Genomic DNA, 19,914 nt, shown 5'->3' with positions numbered 1-19,914 from the left:
TATGATCAAATCAGCTGTTATATTGACTCTATAAAGCCTACACTGTCTCATATTTGATACGCAAAACTTCGAAGTCTTAACATGATCAAAACGGCTGTATCTTCTATGTCTTCTGTCGTCTGATTGATTCCTTATGCTTTTGGCAAGTAAAAGGCTATTTAGTATCATTCTAAAAATAAAACCTTCAGGTTGTGGTTCATGTGTCTTTTTGCTGTGAAATATTTACTGATTTTTATAAAGTAAATGTTAGAATAACTTTTATATTTTTAGTACTATTTCAAGTTGAACACCAATTTTCTTTTTTTTAGAAAAACCATGTTAAAATGTAAGCATCAAATATGATAAATCAGACTTTTGAGGAACATTTATTTGCTCAATCTCAATCATCATGCCTCCACAAAAAAAAATATATGTCACATGTGACCCTGGACCACAAAACCAGTCTTAAGTCACGGGTATTTTTCTCAATATTTAGATTTTTTTCACCCTCAGATTCCAGATTTTCAAATAGTTGTATCTCGGCCAAATATTAGCTTATTTATTCAGCTTTCGGATGCTGTATAAATCTCAATTTCGAAAAATGTAAGTTTTGTGATCCAGGGTCACATATAAAACTAAGCACTTAAATATCTTACTTTAACTTATTACTGCAAGATTCAATTCAAGTTTATTTGAATAGCGCTTTTCACAATACAAATCGTTGCAAAGCAGCTTTACAGAAAAATTTAAGTTTCTATATTATATTTAGGAGTAGGTTATTAGTGGTGACTATGACAGAAATGTACAGTAAAAATCATGCACTTAGTTACAAATTGCACGTAATCAAACAGACGGTGAACACTATTAACTGCAATTATTATATGTTGCGATTAAACTTCTAGCAAAATATGATAGTTTTGTATGTTGTTCCAGGGTTAGTATCATCTGAGGTCTTCTGGGGGGTTGGCATAATCTATTATAAGATATAGAGTGATTACATGCATTTTATGTAAGTAATCTGCTATATTCTAATAACGATTTACATTACAAGTAGGGCTTGAAAACGAAAAAAAAAAGTCAATCGGTTCACTCCGAGCAGAATCGATATTTTAACGTTTCCGTTCCTGCGTTCCTCTGTATTATTACCGTTCCGAAACCGGTTCGAGTAGAAAGAATAACGGTTAATGCCATTAAATACCGTTATTTTTAAAATGGTATTTGCCTATAATAATAATAATAATAATAATAATAATGATAAAGTACAGTGTTTCCCTTTGGTGTGACGAACGTCTGAAGCCCTGTACCATCCCGCCAATCCTATTGGCCAAATAGTGCTTGGCACCGCCTTACGCATGCAGATTTCATTTCAAGCGAAAGCAAATTTTTCTGTGCCCTAGAAAGCATCCTGTGTTCTCAGTGATAGTTTCTTCTCGAGCAGTGTTTAACTCCTCTTCGCGGACGCGATGAGTCATCGGAGATGTAAGGATCCGTGTAGCAGGTTTATCACGGCGGGGGACACTCATGACATGTGCGTTGTATGCCTGGGCCTGCATCACGTGCAGGCGGCGCTTAGCGGCCTGTCGACATGTTCCCACTGTGACAGTCTGCGACTGAAAGTTCTGTGCTCGAGGGTAGAATTTTTCTCCACGGTCGCCCCTGCGTCCAATCCCCGCCGTGTCGCTTCTGCGGTTGCCGAGGCACCGCACGAGGCGATGGCTTGGGGCGACGTGTGTGACCCGGACTGGGAGGAAAGTGATGCGCTGGAGTTCTCGCTCTCCCCCAATCGAGTGCAAGAGGTCAGCGAAAACTTTGTGAAGCCCGTTGTTTTCGCCAACGAGGATCTACGGCCCGCCCCGGAGGCCGACGCTATCTCCTTCGGCTACGGGCTGTATGACGACGACGTTTTGTCCACCGCGGCCTCGGAGTCGGAGGACTTACTGGCCGACGCATGCAGATCTCTCCCTTCTGGTGGACAGGAGAGACGCAGCTCCCCGTCCTACAGTGAGCTGTTGGACGTGGTCACTCGAGCAGTGGATAAGCTGGGGCTGGATTGGGAGGCGGAGGCGGATGCGGCCCAGGCCCAGTCCCAATCTAAGTTGGACGACCGTTTTTTAACTAGTCGTGCACCTGCTCAGCCCCGTAAACCGCTCCCCTTCTTCGATGGCGGGGATGGTGACGGTTGAGCGCCAACTGTGGCTGAACCTCACCGACATAAAGGAAAAGTACAAATCTTTTCTTATGGATGCCCCGATCTCCAAGGATGGACTGTTTGGAGATTCAGCCACTGCGGTGGTGGAGAAATTCAGGGCAGCGAAGTTCTCCCGGGTTCTTTCCGCTTGAGCAGATGCTTTCCTCGGATCCCAGTTATCTCATGTACGTCTCATGTACGTCAGGTGTGATGGTATAGCGTTCCCATACGGTAACGTCACCGCAGCATTGAAGTGACCTATGAGAGGGAACATCTTGGTTACGTATGTAACCACGGTTCCCTAAATAGGGAACGAGATGCTGCGGTTCAGGCCGTTCCATACCTTTGATAGCGTTTCCTTAGTTCATGAAATCTGAGTGAAATAGCGCGCGGCACACAGGTATACTATGCTTACACATGCGTAAGGCGGTGCCAAGCACTATTTGGCCAATAGGATTGGCGGGATGGTACAGGGCTTCAGACATTCGTGTTCCCATACGGGGCTTCAGACATTCGTCACACCAAAGGGTGTTCCCATACGGTGACGTCACCACAGCATCTCGTTCTTATTTCTTGCTTTTTTTCATGCTGCAGTGCATTTCTGGGATTGACTTCTGTAGAAAGGATAAATGCACATAGAAATAGCGTGCGGCATGCAGGTATACTATGCCTACATATGCGTAAGGCGGTACCAAGCACTATTTGGCCAATAGGATTGGCGGGATGGTACAGGGCTTCAGACATTCGGATAAACTCTAAAGACGGTGTTCTGGCGATTTGTGCTACCCTGTCAGATTTTGCTACCTCCCATTAAAACAGATGGTAGAAGAATTCATTTCCATTGCGACTAGAGTTCACAGTTGAGCGCGGGAGGGCATTTCACTCGCTGGATGCGTCAGCATCACATTTGTATAGTCTGTACTACTTGAATTCCTGATTGGTTGACAGCAAATTTCAAATATTAAATGGAACGATAAAATAACATTATTAACCGGTTAATGGCCATTTCAAATTTTCGATTCTGTCCGGAACTATAAAATGTTATTTAGTTTCTGTTTCCGATTCTGTTCCAGTCAAAATTTCGTTCGTTTCCAGTTTTTAGTTTTCGATTTCGTTCCTTGAACCTGTTCAGAACAATGATTACAAGCTTTTCATCTTTTTTAATCTTAATGTTTGCTCAGTTTGGGCCTCTGAATAAAACTCAAGTGTTCATGATTTATGAGCTCCAAATTCTCTAAAAGCATGTCTGTATGAGCCATAAAATCATGTTGTATCAAATATGATACACACACATACAAAAAGAAAGAAACATAAGCAAACTTTTTTTTCCCAGAAGGATCAATAAACTGTTCCATTTTAAAGACTTGGATTTTTCAGGCTATTATTTTTAGGGCCGGGACTCGATTAAAAAAATTAATCTAATTAATTAGAGGCTTTGTAATTAATTAATCGAAATTAATCGCATTTTAATCGCATATAAATATTTGACCCGAGAACAGTGAGAAGTAAGTTTTTTTATATGGATTTTTAAATTTCCCATCCACAGGGCCAACCAAAGCGGTCTCATCAGCTTCTTTGTCCATGTTCACTGTGGTTTGTTTTTGGCTGTTTCTCAATATGCGTTCTTCAGCGATCTTGCGTCCTTGTGTTCTCGTTCTACGTCATCATTAACCGTCGAAGTTCAGTTCCAGTTCTCAAGACCGCAAGTATACAGAATGCATGAAAGTGCCCGGATATGTTCTTGAAACTGAGGATGCATCGAGTGCAGACTTGAGAGAATCGAGCCGTTAGAAATCCCAGAAAACGCTGTGGGTGGCCGGTGTACGGAAGCCTGTAAGCTTTAAAGTCGCTCTCACAAATACTTAACGGCTCTTCAAGTTGAAAGTAAACATTTATCGTTTTGTTTTGGTTAATTTTAATAAAGTTATAAGACCCGGAGAAAGTCTGCATTTTTATTGGCATATTAAAATGAATCTTAACAGTAAAACATATAACGCTGTAAAATAAAACAATACAATTATATGAAAGTAATATCTATAATAGTATGAAATGTTTTAATAAGTTATGACATTTTGTAATATTGATTGTTCATTGGCCGTTTCTTATGCTGAGACTATGCGGTCAGTTAAGCAGGAATGCAGTACATCTCAATTCTCATAAGTGTGCGTTCTGTGTTCTCGCGTCCTTCCGAGTTCGTTCTTCCAAGGAACGAGAACGCAAGTCCGTTCTTTGCGTTCTTGGAACTGAGAAACAGCCTTTAGTCTTTTTTTACAGTCTATGGTCTGAACGCTAGTTGGTGCTCCAGTATAATTGGTCCGCCGAAACTCATCCAGTGAGAAACGTTCCGCGGTGCAAAAATAAGTGGGATTAAAATGCGTTAAAAAAATTTAACGCGTTATTTTTGTGTAATTAATTAATCTAAATTAACGCGTTAAAGTCCCGGCCCTAATTATTTTATATATCAGACTTTTCATAAAAATGCAAGATATGGAGAGATGGGGGTAATGTTAAACTTTATGAATGATGGGCATTTCATTGGAAACTATCTGAGTTTTCTGTGAAGTTCTGCAGCCACATATGGTTATTACTGTAAATAAAAGATAGCTTTGAAGATAATGAAAAACTGAAAAATGAAAACTATTTCTTTGGGCCACATTCATGAAAATTATCATCTCTATTTGTAACGACTGTCTGTAAAACCATTCTAAAGTAAATAGCAACATTAATTCAAATACATAAATTACATAAGAATAATTTTTGCTTGAATCAGGACCACAATATGAAAACTAGTGATTGCTCAATAATGCAGTAAATATCTGACTTTTTCAAGAATATATACATCAGTAAATTAACAAAAATATAAAAATAAAAGGTTACACTGTAGGGACTAATTCTCACTATTAACTAGTTGTTTATTAGTATGCATATTATTATGGCTGTTTTTAAGTACTTATAAAGCACATATTAACGCCTTATTCTGCATGACCATATTTTAAATGCCTTAATCCAGCCTATATCTAAACCTAACAACTACCTTACTAACTATTACTACGCAGTAATTAGGAATTTATTGAGGCAAAAGTCATAGTTTATAGTGAGATTTGGACTTTAAAATTAAGTGTGACCAAATAAAATAATGTTTCATAGCTTTAATGAGAACCAAGCAAGAGAAAAGAGACTATCACTGTGCATTTGTGTGGGTGTGTGTGTGTGAGAGTGTGAAATACTGTACCTCCGGGGCAATGTAATCTGGTGTGCCACAGAATGTTGTGGTTGTGATGCCATCCAGGATTCCCTCCTTACACATGCCAAAGTCTGCCAGCTTACAGTGACCCTCTGCGTCCAGCAGGATGTTGTCTAGCTTCAAATCCCTGCAAAGAAAATTCAAGCAAATGAAAAACAGCAATAGTAGCCTACATATAGCATGTGATAAAGAATTCTTCATACAATTTTCCAATGGCACACATACAGTTTTTTCTTCACTTTCTGTCATTTGTATGGATCCTCTAACCTTAAATTGCAATTTAATAAGAGATAAATCATCTTGCCATCTTAAGCATCCTAAAATAACTGATGCATGACCTAGATTCTGGAAGTCTGTTTAAATATTAAGCAACAGTTAACACTGCAACACAGCAGGAGAATCATTTAGACACTCATATGTCTGATATTAGTTGGACGCTAATATCCTGATGCCAGGCTGTGCTCATGGACAGACCGACCAGTGACTCCAAACATTTCAGTAAAATATGCAATTCATTTCTGAAATTTTAGTCAATTAAAGTATAAAGACAAGATCTTTTGTGAAAGTTAAAAAAGTGTCCATATTTAATTGAAATTAAGATCCTAAAAAAATATTTTCTTACATAGCAAAATTGACTAAAGAAGATACAGAAATTGCACACTATCTGTATGAAACTGTATCAATATAAATCAACCTGTCCAGTCACAATTCTTTCAATGTTCTGACAGGTCCCATAACACTCTTGCACCTGATATCATTGAACCTTAAATTTAATAGTTATGTGACATTTTGAAAACAGTTGTTGATTGTCAACCATGTTCACACTTCACTCAAGTTTGTCAGATGTCTATTGTTAAATCATATTGATCATATTGATAAAGGCGGTGTAAAACAAACATTCATTGCAGTGTAATTTGATTAAACTGTTAGGTCAATAAAATGGACAAAATATGAAAGATTTAATAATAAAACCATAAGAATGTAAAAATGTAACCATCCATATTTGTCCATGGCCATGTTGATTAGAGTATTAAAAACTTGAAAAGTATTCATTTAAGGTACATTTAGAACAAATAAAAATGTGTGATTAAGTTGCGATTAATCGTGATTTAATCGTTAATTAAATCGCATTAATTAAAAAGAACTGTATTGAATAATATATTTCAGTCTGTTTTTGAGATTCCTTCATTTTGGTTGCATGATAAATTCAATCAAATTTAATTGATTAATCTTTAAGCGTTACATATTTTGAATCCAGAACAGATGTAAAATATATAAATAATTACAATTTCTTAAAAAGTAGAACATTTTTGATTTTCATATATGCATTTATTATTCATGTAATATTTGTATAAATCCAAGACCTTTTTTACTTACGTAAAATATAAATTGTCCACAGTTTTACTTACAGTAGTAATTATTGATAATGCACAAAAAAAAAAAACCTCCAGTGTCAGTTTAAAATTTCGGTGTCATATCAGTGCAGCAGTATTTGAGCATCCTTATTAGGATACATAAGACATAAATTCACTGTACCTGCGCAGTGAATTTAACCAGCACAAGAAAAAACGTATAGAGAGAGAGAGAGTGAACGAAAATAGAAAAGGAGAGCACGAGATGATAAGGTGCCCCTGATGAAAGACAACAAGGAGTTGGATGAAACCAGTCGGATTGGGGTTTGATGGTTGATTGCAACAAGAATGTCAACATCACTTCGCAGTATGTCATTCAGTCAAAGGTGTTTTCATAAAACCATCCTCACCGAAAAGGGAGGGGAGCGTCGGATCCCTTACACAACTGTTCCTTTTCAGAAAGGCACCCTGGTGCTCGGCACGTTCCCGTTGGTCTGAAAGTTAGCGTGAGGGGCTTCATTCCTCTCTGTCTTTCCCCACAGAGAGTCTTCAACCACTCTTAACATGCAGAAGTGTGGAAAAATGCTTGTAATGAATGCTGGAAAGATGAGAGACCCGCTTCCCAAATTTATGATCCACTTCTTGATTGAAAAGCCAAAATAAAGCCTAAATAAATTAGTTTTAAAGTTACTTTTTTGAACTGTACATCATATCCATATTTCCACTTGAGTCATTAGCTATTATTAAAATGTGAAAAAGTCAAATATAGAAAGCGTAGGTGTGTTTGACCTTCAGTGTCAGTTCACAGAAAGAAAGCGGTGGAATGTTCATGAGACGGGAACGCCTGCTCTGTATTGTCCTCTATACCCACATGCGCTTCTACATCACAAGATGTTCCAGAATTGTTCATCTCTCCATCTGTCTCTTATTTCTCTCTATTTTCTCCCTCTATCCATTCCTGTCTAAGTAGTCTACACACCTTCCAACACAACTGTCACGTCGCCCTTTCTCTCTTTCCCAAGAAAGAGAGCTTAAGTCATCCAGTGAGCTTCATTTGTTGATTCAGATTATGTGACTTTGCTACATTGGCCGCTCTTATCTGCCCTCTTTGAAGTGCATAAATGGTAAATGCTGCTCTCGCTTTTATTTTCCAGAATATTAAAGGGATAGTTCACCCAAAACTCTGGAAATTCTGTCATTAATTACTCACCCTCATGTCGTTCCAGACCCGTGAGACCTCCGTTCATCATCAGAACACAAATTAAGAGTTTTGATGCATTCTGAGAGCTCTCTGACTAAGTTTTTTTTCCGTTCAAATCAAAGCGTAAACACCGTAGAAAACGTATACCCATGGTGCAGCTGACACAGAACGGCATACGTTGTTTACGCATGTGATACTCTCCTGGCACCAGGCACCAGGGTGACGCGGAGGAGACAAATTGTTGAATAAAGTCATTATTTTTGTTTTCTTTGCACACAAAAAGTATTCTCCTTGCTACGTTTCAGGGCCTTGATCGTGGTAATTACATTGCTGTCTATGGGAGGGTCAGAGAGCTTTCAGAATTCATCAAAAATAAATGAACTGTTTAAATGAATATAAAAGAAAAATGTATAAACAACATAAATGGCTTTAGAGCATTATTAGCATGAGCTGTAAAATCACAAAAGGGCTATAAAGGACAAGATTCACTATTGTATTACGTTTCACTAGAGTGCCTTTCATTTGGAGGACAGTACTGACATAGTAAGAACATAACAACACAGAACAACAAGGCAGAGCCAAAGAAAGACACACAGAGAGGGGGAGACGGCAAAGACTCAATTTAGTGCATTTCCTGTGTTTTTAAGTGAATCTTGAGGAGTGTTTTTTTCCATTACGTACACAGCAACCTCTCTGCTAAAAAAATCCCACTATGAATATGCTTTTTTTTTTTTAAAAGGTCAAGAAGCTATTCCATTACAACACACCAAGGAAGGACATGACGTACACCTCTTTATTATAATGTTAGAAATTGTGAAGTACCATGAATGATTTTTGCAAATAATAATTAATAAATATATTTAATATTAATATCTATTAAAAAGTATGTATTCTATATTATCTTGTGCAAATATTTAGAATGACAAATCGCTGTTTATATATATATAATAATAATAATATCAAATATTATATATAACAATAATCAAATATTTACACTACTGTTCAGTAAGATTAAAAAAAAAAGTTTTAATCAGTAAGGATGCATTAAAAATGATCAAAAGTGAGAGTGTTACAAGAAATCTTTTTTTATTTCTTAAATAATTCATATAAATGTATCATTGTTTCTACAAAAATATTAAGCAGCACAGCTGTTTTTAACATTGATAATAATAATAGTAAATGTATCTTGAGCACTAAAGAATGATTTCTGAAGGATCATGTGATCATGGGTAATGATGCTGAAAATTCAGCTTTCACATCACATGTTATTTTAAATTGTAATAACTTAATTATTTTAAATAGTTTTACAATATTAAACACAATCTAATTTAATAAATAAAAAATCTAAAAAACAAAATTAATAAAAAAACAACAAAAACAGTGTATAAATATTTATTATATTTAGCCTGTATGTTATAAATGATCTAATCTAATAAGCAGATCAAACTTCTGCAGTTTCAGTCAAAACTGTCGCCATGTCCTTCCCTGATAGGGAGAAGAAAGCTGCCCTGCACATTTTGTTCTAGAATCTTATGCATTCAGTTTTTTTTTAGGTCTTGGTATGTGCGGTAGGTCACAGAGAGGTAAAATTGGTTCTCATGGGGGAAAAATGCTGTTCTGCCATGCGCTTGCATGCAAAAGCGTTAACACGCAGACTGCGTTTCGACATGCAGATCTCCTGCAATGTCAAAACGCAAGGATGCATTCAGATTGAGACTGAAGGCCGAAGGATAATCTGGGATCCTTATTCATAACCGGTGGAAATGATTTACATAAATTTCACATGATGTCGTCGTAGAGCTCTGCTTAAACGTGTGCTTAACCTAAAGTTAAAATGTCTCGCTTGAGGCTACAATGACGATGGCTCTTGGCTCACTTTTGCAGGGTAGTCAGATTTAGGGGTGACCAGGGTCACATGTTTTACCACATTGTTTAGACCTCAAAAAATTTGTAATCTTTGAAAAAAAATCCTTATCCTGAAAAAAAAAAATATCCCACAAGAATATTAAGCAAAAAACCTGTTTTCAACGTCGATAAATAATAAGAACTGTTTTTTGTACAGAAAATCACAAAATTAATCTTAGAATTAGAATGATTTCTGAAGGATCATGTGACACTGAAGACTGGAGTAACGATACTGAGAATTCAGCTTTGCATCACAGGAATAAATTATATTTTAAAATATATTCAAATAGAATACAGTGATTTTAAATTGGAATATTATTTTAGAATATTACTGTTTTGCTGTATTTTGATCAAATAATGCAGCCTTTTTGAGCAGAATAAACTTTCAAAACATTAAAAAAGCTTACCAACACTAAACTTTTCAAGAGTCATAAGTTATAAGTAACATACAAAATATCAAACCATTGCTTTGGCCAATTGAAATGACAAGAAATGAATTTATCAATTTAATAAAATGTGACCACTTACCCTGGCCTGTGTCATAAGCACTGTACTTTGAGTTCAAAACTTTTTTTATTGTGTCCATTTTTTTTTAATCTAACAGCTTCAGCAAAAAAAAAAAAAAATATGATGAAATTCAAGTTTTAGTTTGGAGTAGAAAAAAACAAACTAAAATACTATTATTTTCAATTAGATTTTTTGTAAAGACACACAGGCATAATTTTGGACTTTTAATTCCTTATAGCTACTAAAATGTGTGACAAGTAATTCCAACTAACTTCAATATCCAATTTATATTCAATTCACACACACACACAGACAGATGAGTGAATGTTTTTATGTCTCTAGAGGGAAATTAGTGTACAGGACACCATGTTAATCTGCGAGCCCCATCTCCTTTATGAAGTATCAGCAAAATTTACGCTTCTTTTGTTTTTTCCTGTGCTGGGCCCAGAGCAAAGTCAGAGCTAGATTAGATGGGCCTTCTGATCAATCAATCTCCCAGCATGCTTTGCATGAAATGACCTTCAGTGATGGCAGAGCGCTAGTCCAGCGTGTCATGGTCTGGTCGTCACCATCAGGTAATTGACAGAACTGGCGCCAGAGCCGAATTTGAGGTGTATGACTGGAAGTTCATGTGTGTGTGTGTGTGCTGTTATTCTTATAACACACAATAAGCCATTCATATTGACCAAATCACATCCTGTCCACTTTCTTGCCAAATAAACGTCATGTCAGCAGTCGCAACCGTAAACAAGGGGTCAGACGACTGTGAGGTGGGTAAGAGACATGAATGGATGTCATGGCAGTCATCCAACACTGTGTTCTTAAATAGAACCTGATCATGGAGTGAATGGAGAGTTTTTGGGGTTTTTAGGCGACACACTTGGTCCTCTAAATGAGATAAAACATGACCAAAAGAAAAAAAAAAAAAAGTATTAGGTTGTAATGTTAGCAAGTTACGTGTTGTAATTAATGTTTTGGTTTCTTGTGCCTTGCAACTATAAAGCTCATGTAACCATAGGTTTCTTTTTGTTGAACATACCAATAACACAGTGTAGGAGTCCCTAGAGTAGCTAACAGCAGAGATTATTGTTAATTTTAAAGGGGAAAATAATAAACTCAGTGTAATTAGAACCACTGGACCTTTGCTTGACCTAGTCGCCTTAAGTGTCCTACTTTCATAAGAACCCCCATTTCCCTTCAGTCTCTGAAAGTCTGGGTTCAGGAAGGCTGGTTTGGGGAGGAGATGGATTTAATTCAATACAACATTTAACTCCAAATGAGATTCTTCCTGTCTGAGACCAGAAAGCCAGGCTGAGAATGGGTGGGTGAGGAAACTCACAGGTCGCTGGGTTCAATGAGGGCCTGAGGAGCGACAGGAAGATGACTTGTGCTCCCAGCATTATGTGGCATTATTCTATTGAACCAACTAGAAAGTAACAAGCTGAATCTGAACATAAATCTGTATTACATTTGTCATTTTTACAGATTCAGTTTGTCATTTTGTAGTCATACTGTCCAAAAAAATCATAGGGTTGCATGTTGTTTACATGCAGCTTTATTTTGTATTGCTGACGTCATACATTTTTTATTTTAAGGCAAAATAACAAATAAATATGCATTACATTTGTCATTTTACAGATTCGACTTGTCATTTCCTTATCATACTGTTAAAAAACATCATATGTTTGCATATTGTTTACATGCAACTTTCTTTTGTAGTTCTTTCATCATGCATGCAATTTTAGAGTGGAATGACAAATGAATCTGTATTATAGATTCATTTATCTGTATTATGAATCTGTATACATCCAGTTTTATTTTGTAGTGCTGATGTCATGCATATGATCGATTCATTTGTCATTTTACAGATTAATCTCGTCATTTTCTTGTTATTCTGTTAAAAAAACATCACAGATTTGCATGTTGTTTACATGCAGCTTTATTTTGTAGTTTTAGCATCATTGCTTGCAGTTTTATAGCGGAATGACAAATGAGCATGTATTACAAATTAATTTGTCATTTTACAGATTCATCTGGTCATTTTCTTGTCGTACTGTCAAAAAACATAATAGGTTTGCATGTAGGTTTAATTTGCAGTGCTGACATCATGCATATGATTTTACAGTGAAATCTGTATCACAATCTGTATTACAGATTCACTTTTCTTTTCTTTTGTGTTCGTGTCATGCAGGCAATTTCACTCTAAAATCTATGGAAGCCTGTTTCCGCCACTGAATAAAAAATTAAAATTACATAACATTTAATTAAATAACATTTTTATCTCACAATTCTGACTTTTTTTCTCATAATTGCACGATACAAACTTGCAATTATGACTTTTTTCTCAGATTTGCGTGATATAAACTCATAATTCAGAATTGTGAGTTTATATCACGCAATTCTGACTTTATAACTCGCAACTGCAAGTTTATATCTCACAATTCTGAGAAAAAAGTCAGAATTGCGAGATATGAACTCACAATTACGACTATAAATCGTAATTCTGACTTTATAACTCGCAATTGTGAGTTTATATCACGCAATTCTGACTATAACTCGCAATTGCGAGTTTATATCTCACAATTCTGACTTTTATGCGTGATATAAACTCACAATTGCGAGTTATAAAGTCAGAATTACGATTTCTAAAGTCACAATTGACTTTTTCTCAGAATTGCGAGTTTATATCACGCAATTCTGACTTTATAACTCACAATTGTGAGTTTATATCACGCAATTCTGACTTTATAACTCACAATTGCGAGTTTATATCTCACAATTCTGACTTTATATCTCACAATTGCGAGTTTATATCTCACAATTCTGAGAAAAAGTCAGAATTGCGAGAAAAAAGTCAGAATTGTGAGATATAACGCGTAATCACGAGAAAAAAAGTCAGAATTGCAAGTTTTTCTCGCAATTGTGACTATAAATCATAATTCTGACTTAATAACTCAATACTAAATTTATAACTCGTAATTGTGAGTTTATATCTCGCAATTCTAAATTTATAACTCGTAATTGCGAGTTACAAAGTCAGAATTGCGTGATAGAAACTCGCAATTCTGAGAAAAAAAGTCAATTGTGACTTTATAAATCATAATTCTGTCTTTATAACTCGCAATTGTGAGTTTATATCATGCAAAAAAAGTCAGAATTGTGAGATGAAAAGTCGCAATAACCTTTTTTTTTATTTTTTTATTCAGTGGCGGAAATGAGCTTCCATAAAAATCATGTGTATGACTCCAGCACTATAAAATACAGCTGCACATAAACAACATGCAAACTTCTGATATTTTTGGACAGTTAAGATGGATTCCACATTTAAAAAAGCCAGTGATGGATAAAAATGATCCCAAGGAAAGCCTGGCCTTCCAGCCCCAGAAGCACTGCCCGTTGTGTGTGGTTAATGACACACAATTGAGAAGGTAAACAAACGGTCTGGGAACGAATAAATCATTGCACGTAGCTCATCAAAGTAAACAACCTGAGGTAAACAAGGCAGACAAGGGCTCCTGTCTCTAGGCAAAATAGCTCCTAAAGATACAACGTACCATGCCAGAGCCAGTTCATGTGATACAGACTCCATTTGATTCGCTCCAGACCTAATCTGTTCAGGATTGCGTGACAGCCCTCTGAGAAAATAAATGATCTGGAGTCCGGATTAAACTTGAGCAAACACTTGGAACGGATGGCTAATTTTTCGTCCAAAAATTATCAGGCTAAAATTTCACTAAATTTGGAATGTATCTTTTTAGTTTTACAATGGTATTTTGGCTGATGTGTTTTAAGACATTCCATTCTTTTGGTTACTGAACAATGATGCTGTGTCTATCAGTGAGACAAACAGAAGAAGTTTATGGTTTGGAACCAAACACTGCCTGAATGTTGTTTGACCTCTGGTCTTTTTCAGCGGCCAGTATCCTCGCAATGAATTTACCTGTAAATGACCCCATTTTGGTGCAGGAACATGAGGGCTGAGGTCACCTCAGCAGCGTAAAACCGGGAACGAGCTTCATCGAATTTGCGCGAACGCTGGATCTGGAACATCAGGTCTCCACCATTCACGTATTCCATGACGAAGAACAAACGGTCCTAAAGTGAAAAAACAGAGTAAACAGGTTCATTATTTGACTCAATAAATGCTAATTGTTTAATTTGACCAATTTCTCATTGCTCAGAAGTATTAATCTTTAAGAAAACATCACTGCACCCTGAAATCAAGGGCTTAATTTGATGTTTACATGCAAGTAGGAATGGGAATTGCAAGGAATTTACAGATTCTTGATCTCTTGAGATGGATATTTGAGGGTCTTTCTGCCTAACTACTTTTTTGCCAACAAAAATGCTAAAACAACAATATTATTGAAATGGACATTTTAGTGTTAGACTGAAAAGTTAGACTTATTCATACTGATTTAAAAGTCATGAAACGGCGATTTGTGGGTATTTTTAACTGAACAATTACAAGGAAACATCTCAATAAAGTAAAGAAAACCAGTTCAAGAGAATGATTCATTTGCGAACGGGACATCACTCCAGACTGTTTGCCTGAGGCTATGGATTACAGGTAATAATGTTGTAAATAATATTCATTTTCTTGCACAGACCAATCGTTTTGTTTCATACGACCTCAATATATTGTCAGAAGCCATGGGTATTAATTTTGTGTTACGTTTACATGCTTTTTTTGACTCTCAAGGTGGCAGAAACAGTTGACTTGCACGTTGTGAATCACGAAAGACCATGGTTTCAGCTAAAAACTTCTTTACTGTTCTACTGGAGAAAAAGTCACCTATATCTTGGGTAGCCTGAGGGTGAGTAAATTAACAGCACATTTTTATTTTTGGATGGACTATCCCTTTAAGAGTCATTTGTTCCATTTACATTTTAATACAGTGATCCAACTTTCATGAACCTTTAACAGAACCATAAAAAGTCACGAACATTATTAGTTTCCATTTTCTAAGAATCTGGTTCTTATTTTTCAGCCCTAAAGGATTCAGACATAGGGGAATGCACTTTCAATTGAAAATAATTTTTGAGAGATTATGAAATCCAACTATTAACCACAACTGGGGTTAAAAGACAAGGTTACAGAATAGAATATAAATGTTGGAAAGTCAATGAGAGAAGACAGCCTTAGAAGAATCCAGCAGCCATTCTCAGCAAACATGAACCCGCTGCCCTGTACGGCTGAATAGAATATATCTCATTATCTTCAGTGGGTCATGCACATCATTTCAAAGAATCAAGATGTATATCAAACCCACACGAACTGCCAGTAGCTATGTGACTCATGTCCTAGTCAGCAGACTTAAAGATTGGCTGAGGAAATATGCTGAAATTTGAAATCACATACTCATAGATGTTCATTTGGCTGTAAGGAGAAGAACCCGATTTGCATCTTTCTGCAAAAAAAAGGATGCTTTAATGTATTGTTTGCCATCTGAACATTAAAAAAAAACTAAGCAAGAGAACCCGCAGAATAACCAAAGGAAGATATTTCACATGCAATGTGAAGGAGTTCATAGTACATTTTTGCATATTGCAGGTCAGAAAATTTTGACTTTGTATAAAAAAGGCTTCGGGCTATAGAGGATATTTCCTTTATTGTTTAATCAATCTCATCCTATATTCCTTGCTACCTGTTTCTTCTCTCAGAATGATCAGAAGAGAAGTAGGTGATAACTTCAGCCTTTGCAGGCCTCATACAACTGCCTCACTTTGGTGATATAAATGATATGCTGATATTTTTAATTGAAATCATGATTCTTATGTAATTGCCCTGCTTGTCCTTTTGCTATGAAAGCGAATTTAAACAGGATGCTGAAATAGTTTGTTTAAAATGTGCCCAGAGTCACAGCAAAGGCCCACCCAATCAAATGCCAATAAACATTTCCTGCCTCTAATTAGAAATGTACAGATACTGGCGTCCCCGCGCCGTGCAAGAGAAAAGGCCCGATCGACAGATAACAACCAAGCCGGTCTAACAGAGTGTATCAGCTGGCCTTCATATCTGCGCTACATATGAATGAGTGTTAAAGTACAACTTAAGGCTGCAATACACTGCACTTTTACTCAGATTTTTGCCCTGATTTACAGTCTGGACAAGTTGATGCTAGTTGCAGAAAATCAGAGCCTGTCTGCAGATTTGAGCTGACAGATTTCATCGAAAATCTTGTTGTGTGCGATGGTCACAGACTCTGATCTTTAGCTTCTATGAATCCTTCCTGTTCATATCAGAAATATCAGATATCAGAAATCAGAACACATATTGCTTTCATTTTTATGCATCTCCTAGCGACAAAACATGTGAGTTTGTTGTGTTCAGAATGAATGATGAACATTCTTCTATATGTTTAAAAAAAACTAAAACACACAACTTTCTATGACGTTACTTGAGAACAATCATGAAAGTGTATCACCTAAAGGAAAGGAGCGCAAACACTGAGATTTCCTGTAGCTTTCTTCTGTTAACTGCTGTTGGCTGAAGTTGTGCCCCACTTTTCTTCATGGTAATTGCTGTTCCCCACAGTAAGATTACCACACTCTCTAGCTTAACAAATGACCAGCTTTGTTAGGTTGATAGCAACAGGAAATAATTATAATTTCAGTAAAGAGTGTATTGTGTGTGTGGCCCTGGACATTAATCAAGAATGTTTATCCTAGTCCAAAACTATGGCTTATAAGAACCAAATACAAGGGGTCCAGAAATCTAAGAGGATACTAATAAAACTGTTTCTAGTTTGCATGCCTTTCTGATCTGATAAAGCATTTTTCAGCATAACACTTAAACACTTTGTGTAAATTTAATTAATTAATACTTATTTTATATGTATCAAAACCCGTAATCTAAAGCAGGATTTCTCAACCCTTGTCCTTAAGGGCCACTGTCCTGCACATTTTAGCTCCAACCCTAATCAAACACACCTGAACCAGCTAAGTAAGCTGTTCAGGACTACTAGTAAGCTACAGGCAGGTGAGTTTGATCAAGGTTGGAGCAAAACTCTGCAGGACATTGGCCCTCCAGGACCTGGGTTGAGAACCCCTGATCTAAAGCTTTCTCACTTGATTCCAATTTAATTAAAACTAAAATGACAAATTCACTACAGACAGAGTATCATATACTCTACACCACAGAATAAGGTTTTGTTTTTTGTATATACGTAACTATTTATATTTGAAATTATTTTATAACTAAAAAACATTTTCTCTCATATTTTCAGCATATTTTCTCCAGTCTTCAGTGTCACATGATCCTTCAGAAATCATTTTGATATTATCAATTATAATTTTTGCTTAATTATTCAGATGTTTCTCATTATCAATGTTAAACATGACAAAGACCTGAACTTATTTGAAATAATCTTTTGTAACATTATAAATTTCTTTAATGTTTTCTTGCTGAATAAAAGTCTCTCTCTTTCTTTCGTTCGTTTTTTCTTTCTTTCTTAACCAGAACTTTTGAATGATTATGTATCATGGTTTCTACAAAAATATGAAGCAGCACAAGTGTTTTCAACATTGATCATAATGATGCTAAAAATTCAGTTTCAACATCACAGGAATACATTTAAATATATTCAAATAGAATAATATTTCACAGTATTACTGTGTTTGTTACGGATGCTGTGCGGAACAAGGAGCGCACGACGAGAATAGACAATAACACTTTCTTTTAATCAAGAATCCAGGAGCAGAATACATTCAAGGGAGTGCACACACATCAATAATAGAGACAATAACCGACGGTGAGACTAACAAAGACAGGAACTTATAAAGGGGCAGATAATTGGGAAGGACAGGTGTACACAATGACTAATTAAACTGAACTAGGACACAGGGGAAAACAGAAAACCCGACATGGAACAGTCACAAAAAACCCAACATGTAACATATCGCCCCCTCCCGGCAAGGCGTGGCCTCACGCCGTAACGTAACAACTGAGGAGGGCGGGTGGGGGATCTGGAGGAGGGTGTGGAACCGGAGGGTGGCTGGGAATAGACATAAGAGAGTCCAAACAATAAGTCCATGGGGGAGTGGAGGGTGGGAGGAGCCAAGGGGGAGCCAGGAACAGGAGGAGCCAGATGACGACCCAGGCCACAGTCCAGATGGTGGCCCACGGGGGAGCCGACGGAGGGAGGAGCCATGGTGGAGGAGGGACCGCCGACTCCATGGGGCCGACCAACGGCGGCGGAGCAGGTGGTGGAGCCCGAGGTGGAGACAGAGAGCCGAAGAGCCAGGGTGACGCCGAAGATCCGGAGGTCCAAGGCGGAGCAGATGTCTTCGGCGACCTCGGCGCAGGCGGAGATCCGGATGGCCGCGGCGGAGCCGGAGCGACAGAGGACATAGGTGGAGCAGGAGGGAAGGAGGAGCCCAACGGAGCCGGAGGGACGAAGGGACGGGGCGCAGCCCAAGGAGAGTAGTCCTGAGGTGCAGGTAGGGGGACGACTGACCAATGCGGAGCCGGAAGGACGAGGGAGCCCGGTGGAGCTGGTGGGTAGACGGGATCCGGTGGAGCCGAGGGAGCTTGAAGGCATGGTGGAGCCGCAGGGTCGCCGGACTGAGGCGGAGTCTGGGTCTCGGAGGCTGAGGGCGGAGACGAGGGATCCTCCAGACTCAACGCCAACAGAGCTGGAGGTCGGCAGACCCGCGGCGAACCCACGCCACAGATGGTGAGCTGAGGGTGAGCAGAGGGGCTGACGAACTCAGGCGATGAGGGTGTTGGAGTAGGAACCAGATCAATGAGAGGCGGTGGGAGAGGGAGGTCGGGTGGGATAATTTCCCAGAAGTTCAATACAGGAGCTGGCTTAGGGATGATCGTGTCAGAGTGGAAGTCAATGAGGTTACCCAGGTCCAATTCATGCTCACCCTCAGCGGTGGCGCCGTGGGCGGGGCGTTCCATCGCCCCCGCGATCTCCACAACTTTCTCCACCGTCGGATGCACTGCCGGCTCTCGCACCTGGTCAGACGTTTGGGGCTCGGGCTCCGGGACGATCGGCAGCTCTGTCGCTCCTGATGGCGATGGCTCAACGACCGCGGCAGGCTCTGGCTCTCCGTCTGCGGTGGGCTCGGGCAGCTCCGCGCTGCGGGGTGGTAGTGGACTGGGCGCTGGGTCCCGAGTGGGGCTGGTGTCATTCTCTGCGAGGTCCACGGTGAGATGCGATTTGCAAGACACCAGCACCCACTCGATAAAGGCGGCGAGGCTCTCTCGAGGACCGTCCCCGGACAACTGCCCACGTGTGGTGTTGTTCAGTCCAGCTTCGTAGAACGAGCAGAGGCAGTAGTCCGGGAAGTGTGTTAAGTTGGCCAGGAATAAAAAATCCTCTGTGTGGTCCTCGAGAGAGCGATCCCCCTGTTCCAACAGGAGGACGAGGACACCGGGATCCATAATAAAAAATAAAAAACTTGGCAAAAACCGGGAAAATAAAACGGGGGAAAAACGCCGCAAACTTGCTGTTTTGGGTCGGTTATTATGTTACGGATGCTGTGCGGAACAAGGAGCGCACGACGAGAATAGACAATAACACTTTCT

At 38.4% G+C, this 19,914-nt stretch overlaps 1 protein-coding gene across 2 annotated transcripts in view; it reads right to left on the bottom strand.

Annotated features, from left to right (window-relative positions):
- The window catches only part of LOC306882377 (protein kinase C epsilon type-like), a 109,468-nt gene that overhangs the window by 9,929 nt on the left and 79,625 nt on the right, over positions 1–19,914 (bottom strand). For both annotated transcript variants that reach the window (XR_013785241.1, XM_079436959.1), the window contains exons 11-12: positions 14,317–14,471; positions 5,400–5,538 (exon numbers count right to left, since the gene is read on the bottom strand). Coding sequence is in view for 1 of the 2 variants with exons in the window: in XM_079436959.1 (XP_079293085.1) it covers positions 5,400–5,538; positions 14,317–14,471 (294 nt within the window). In the remaining variant the exon portion in view is untranslated. The remainder of the gene's footprint in view (positions 1–5,399; positions 5,539–14,316; positions 14,472–19,914) is intronic.

Source organism: Barbus barbus (genome assembly GCF_936440315.1).
Source record: "Barbus barbus genome assembly, chromosome: 16".
Taxonomy (NCBI): Eukaryota; Metazoa; Chordata; class Actinopteri; order Cypriniformes; family Cyprinidae; genus Barbus; species Barbus barbus.
This window is presented reverse-complemented; position numbering and strand designations above follow the sequence as displayed.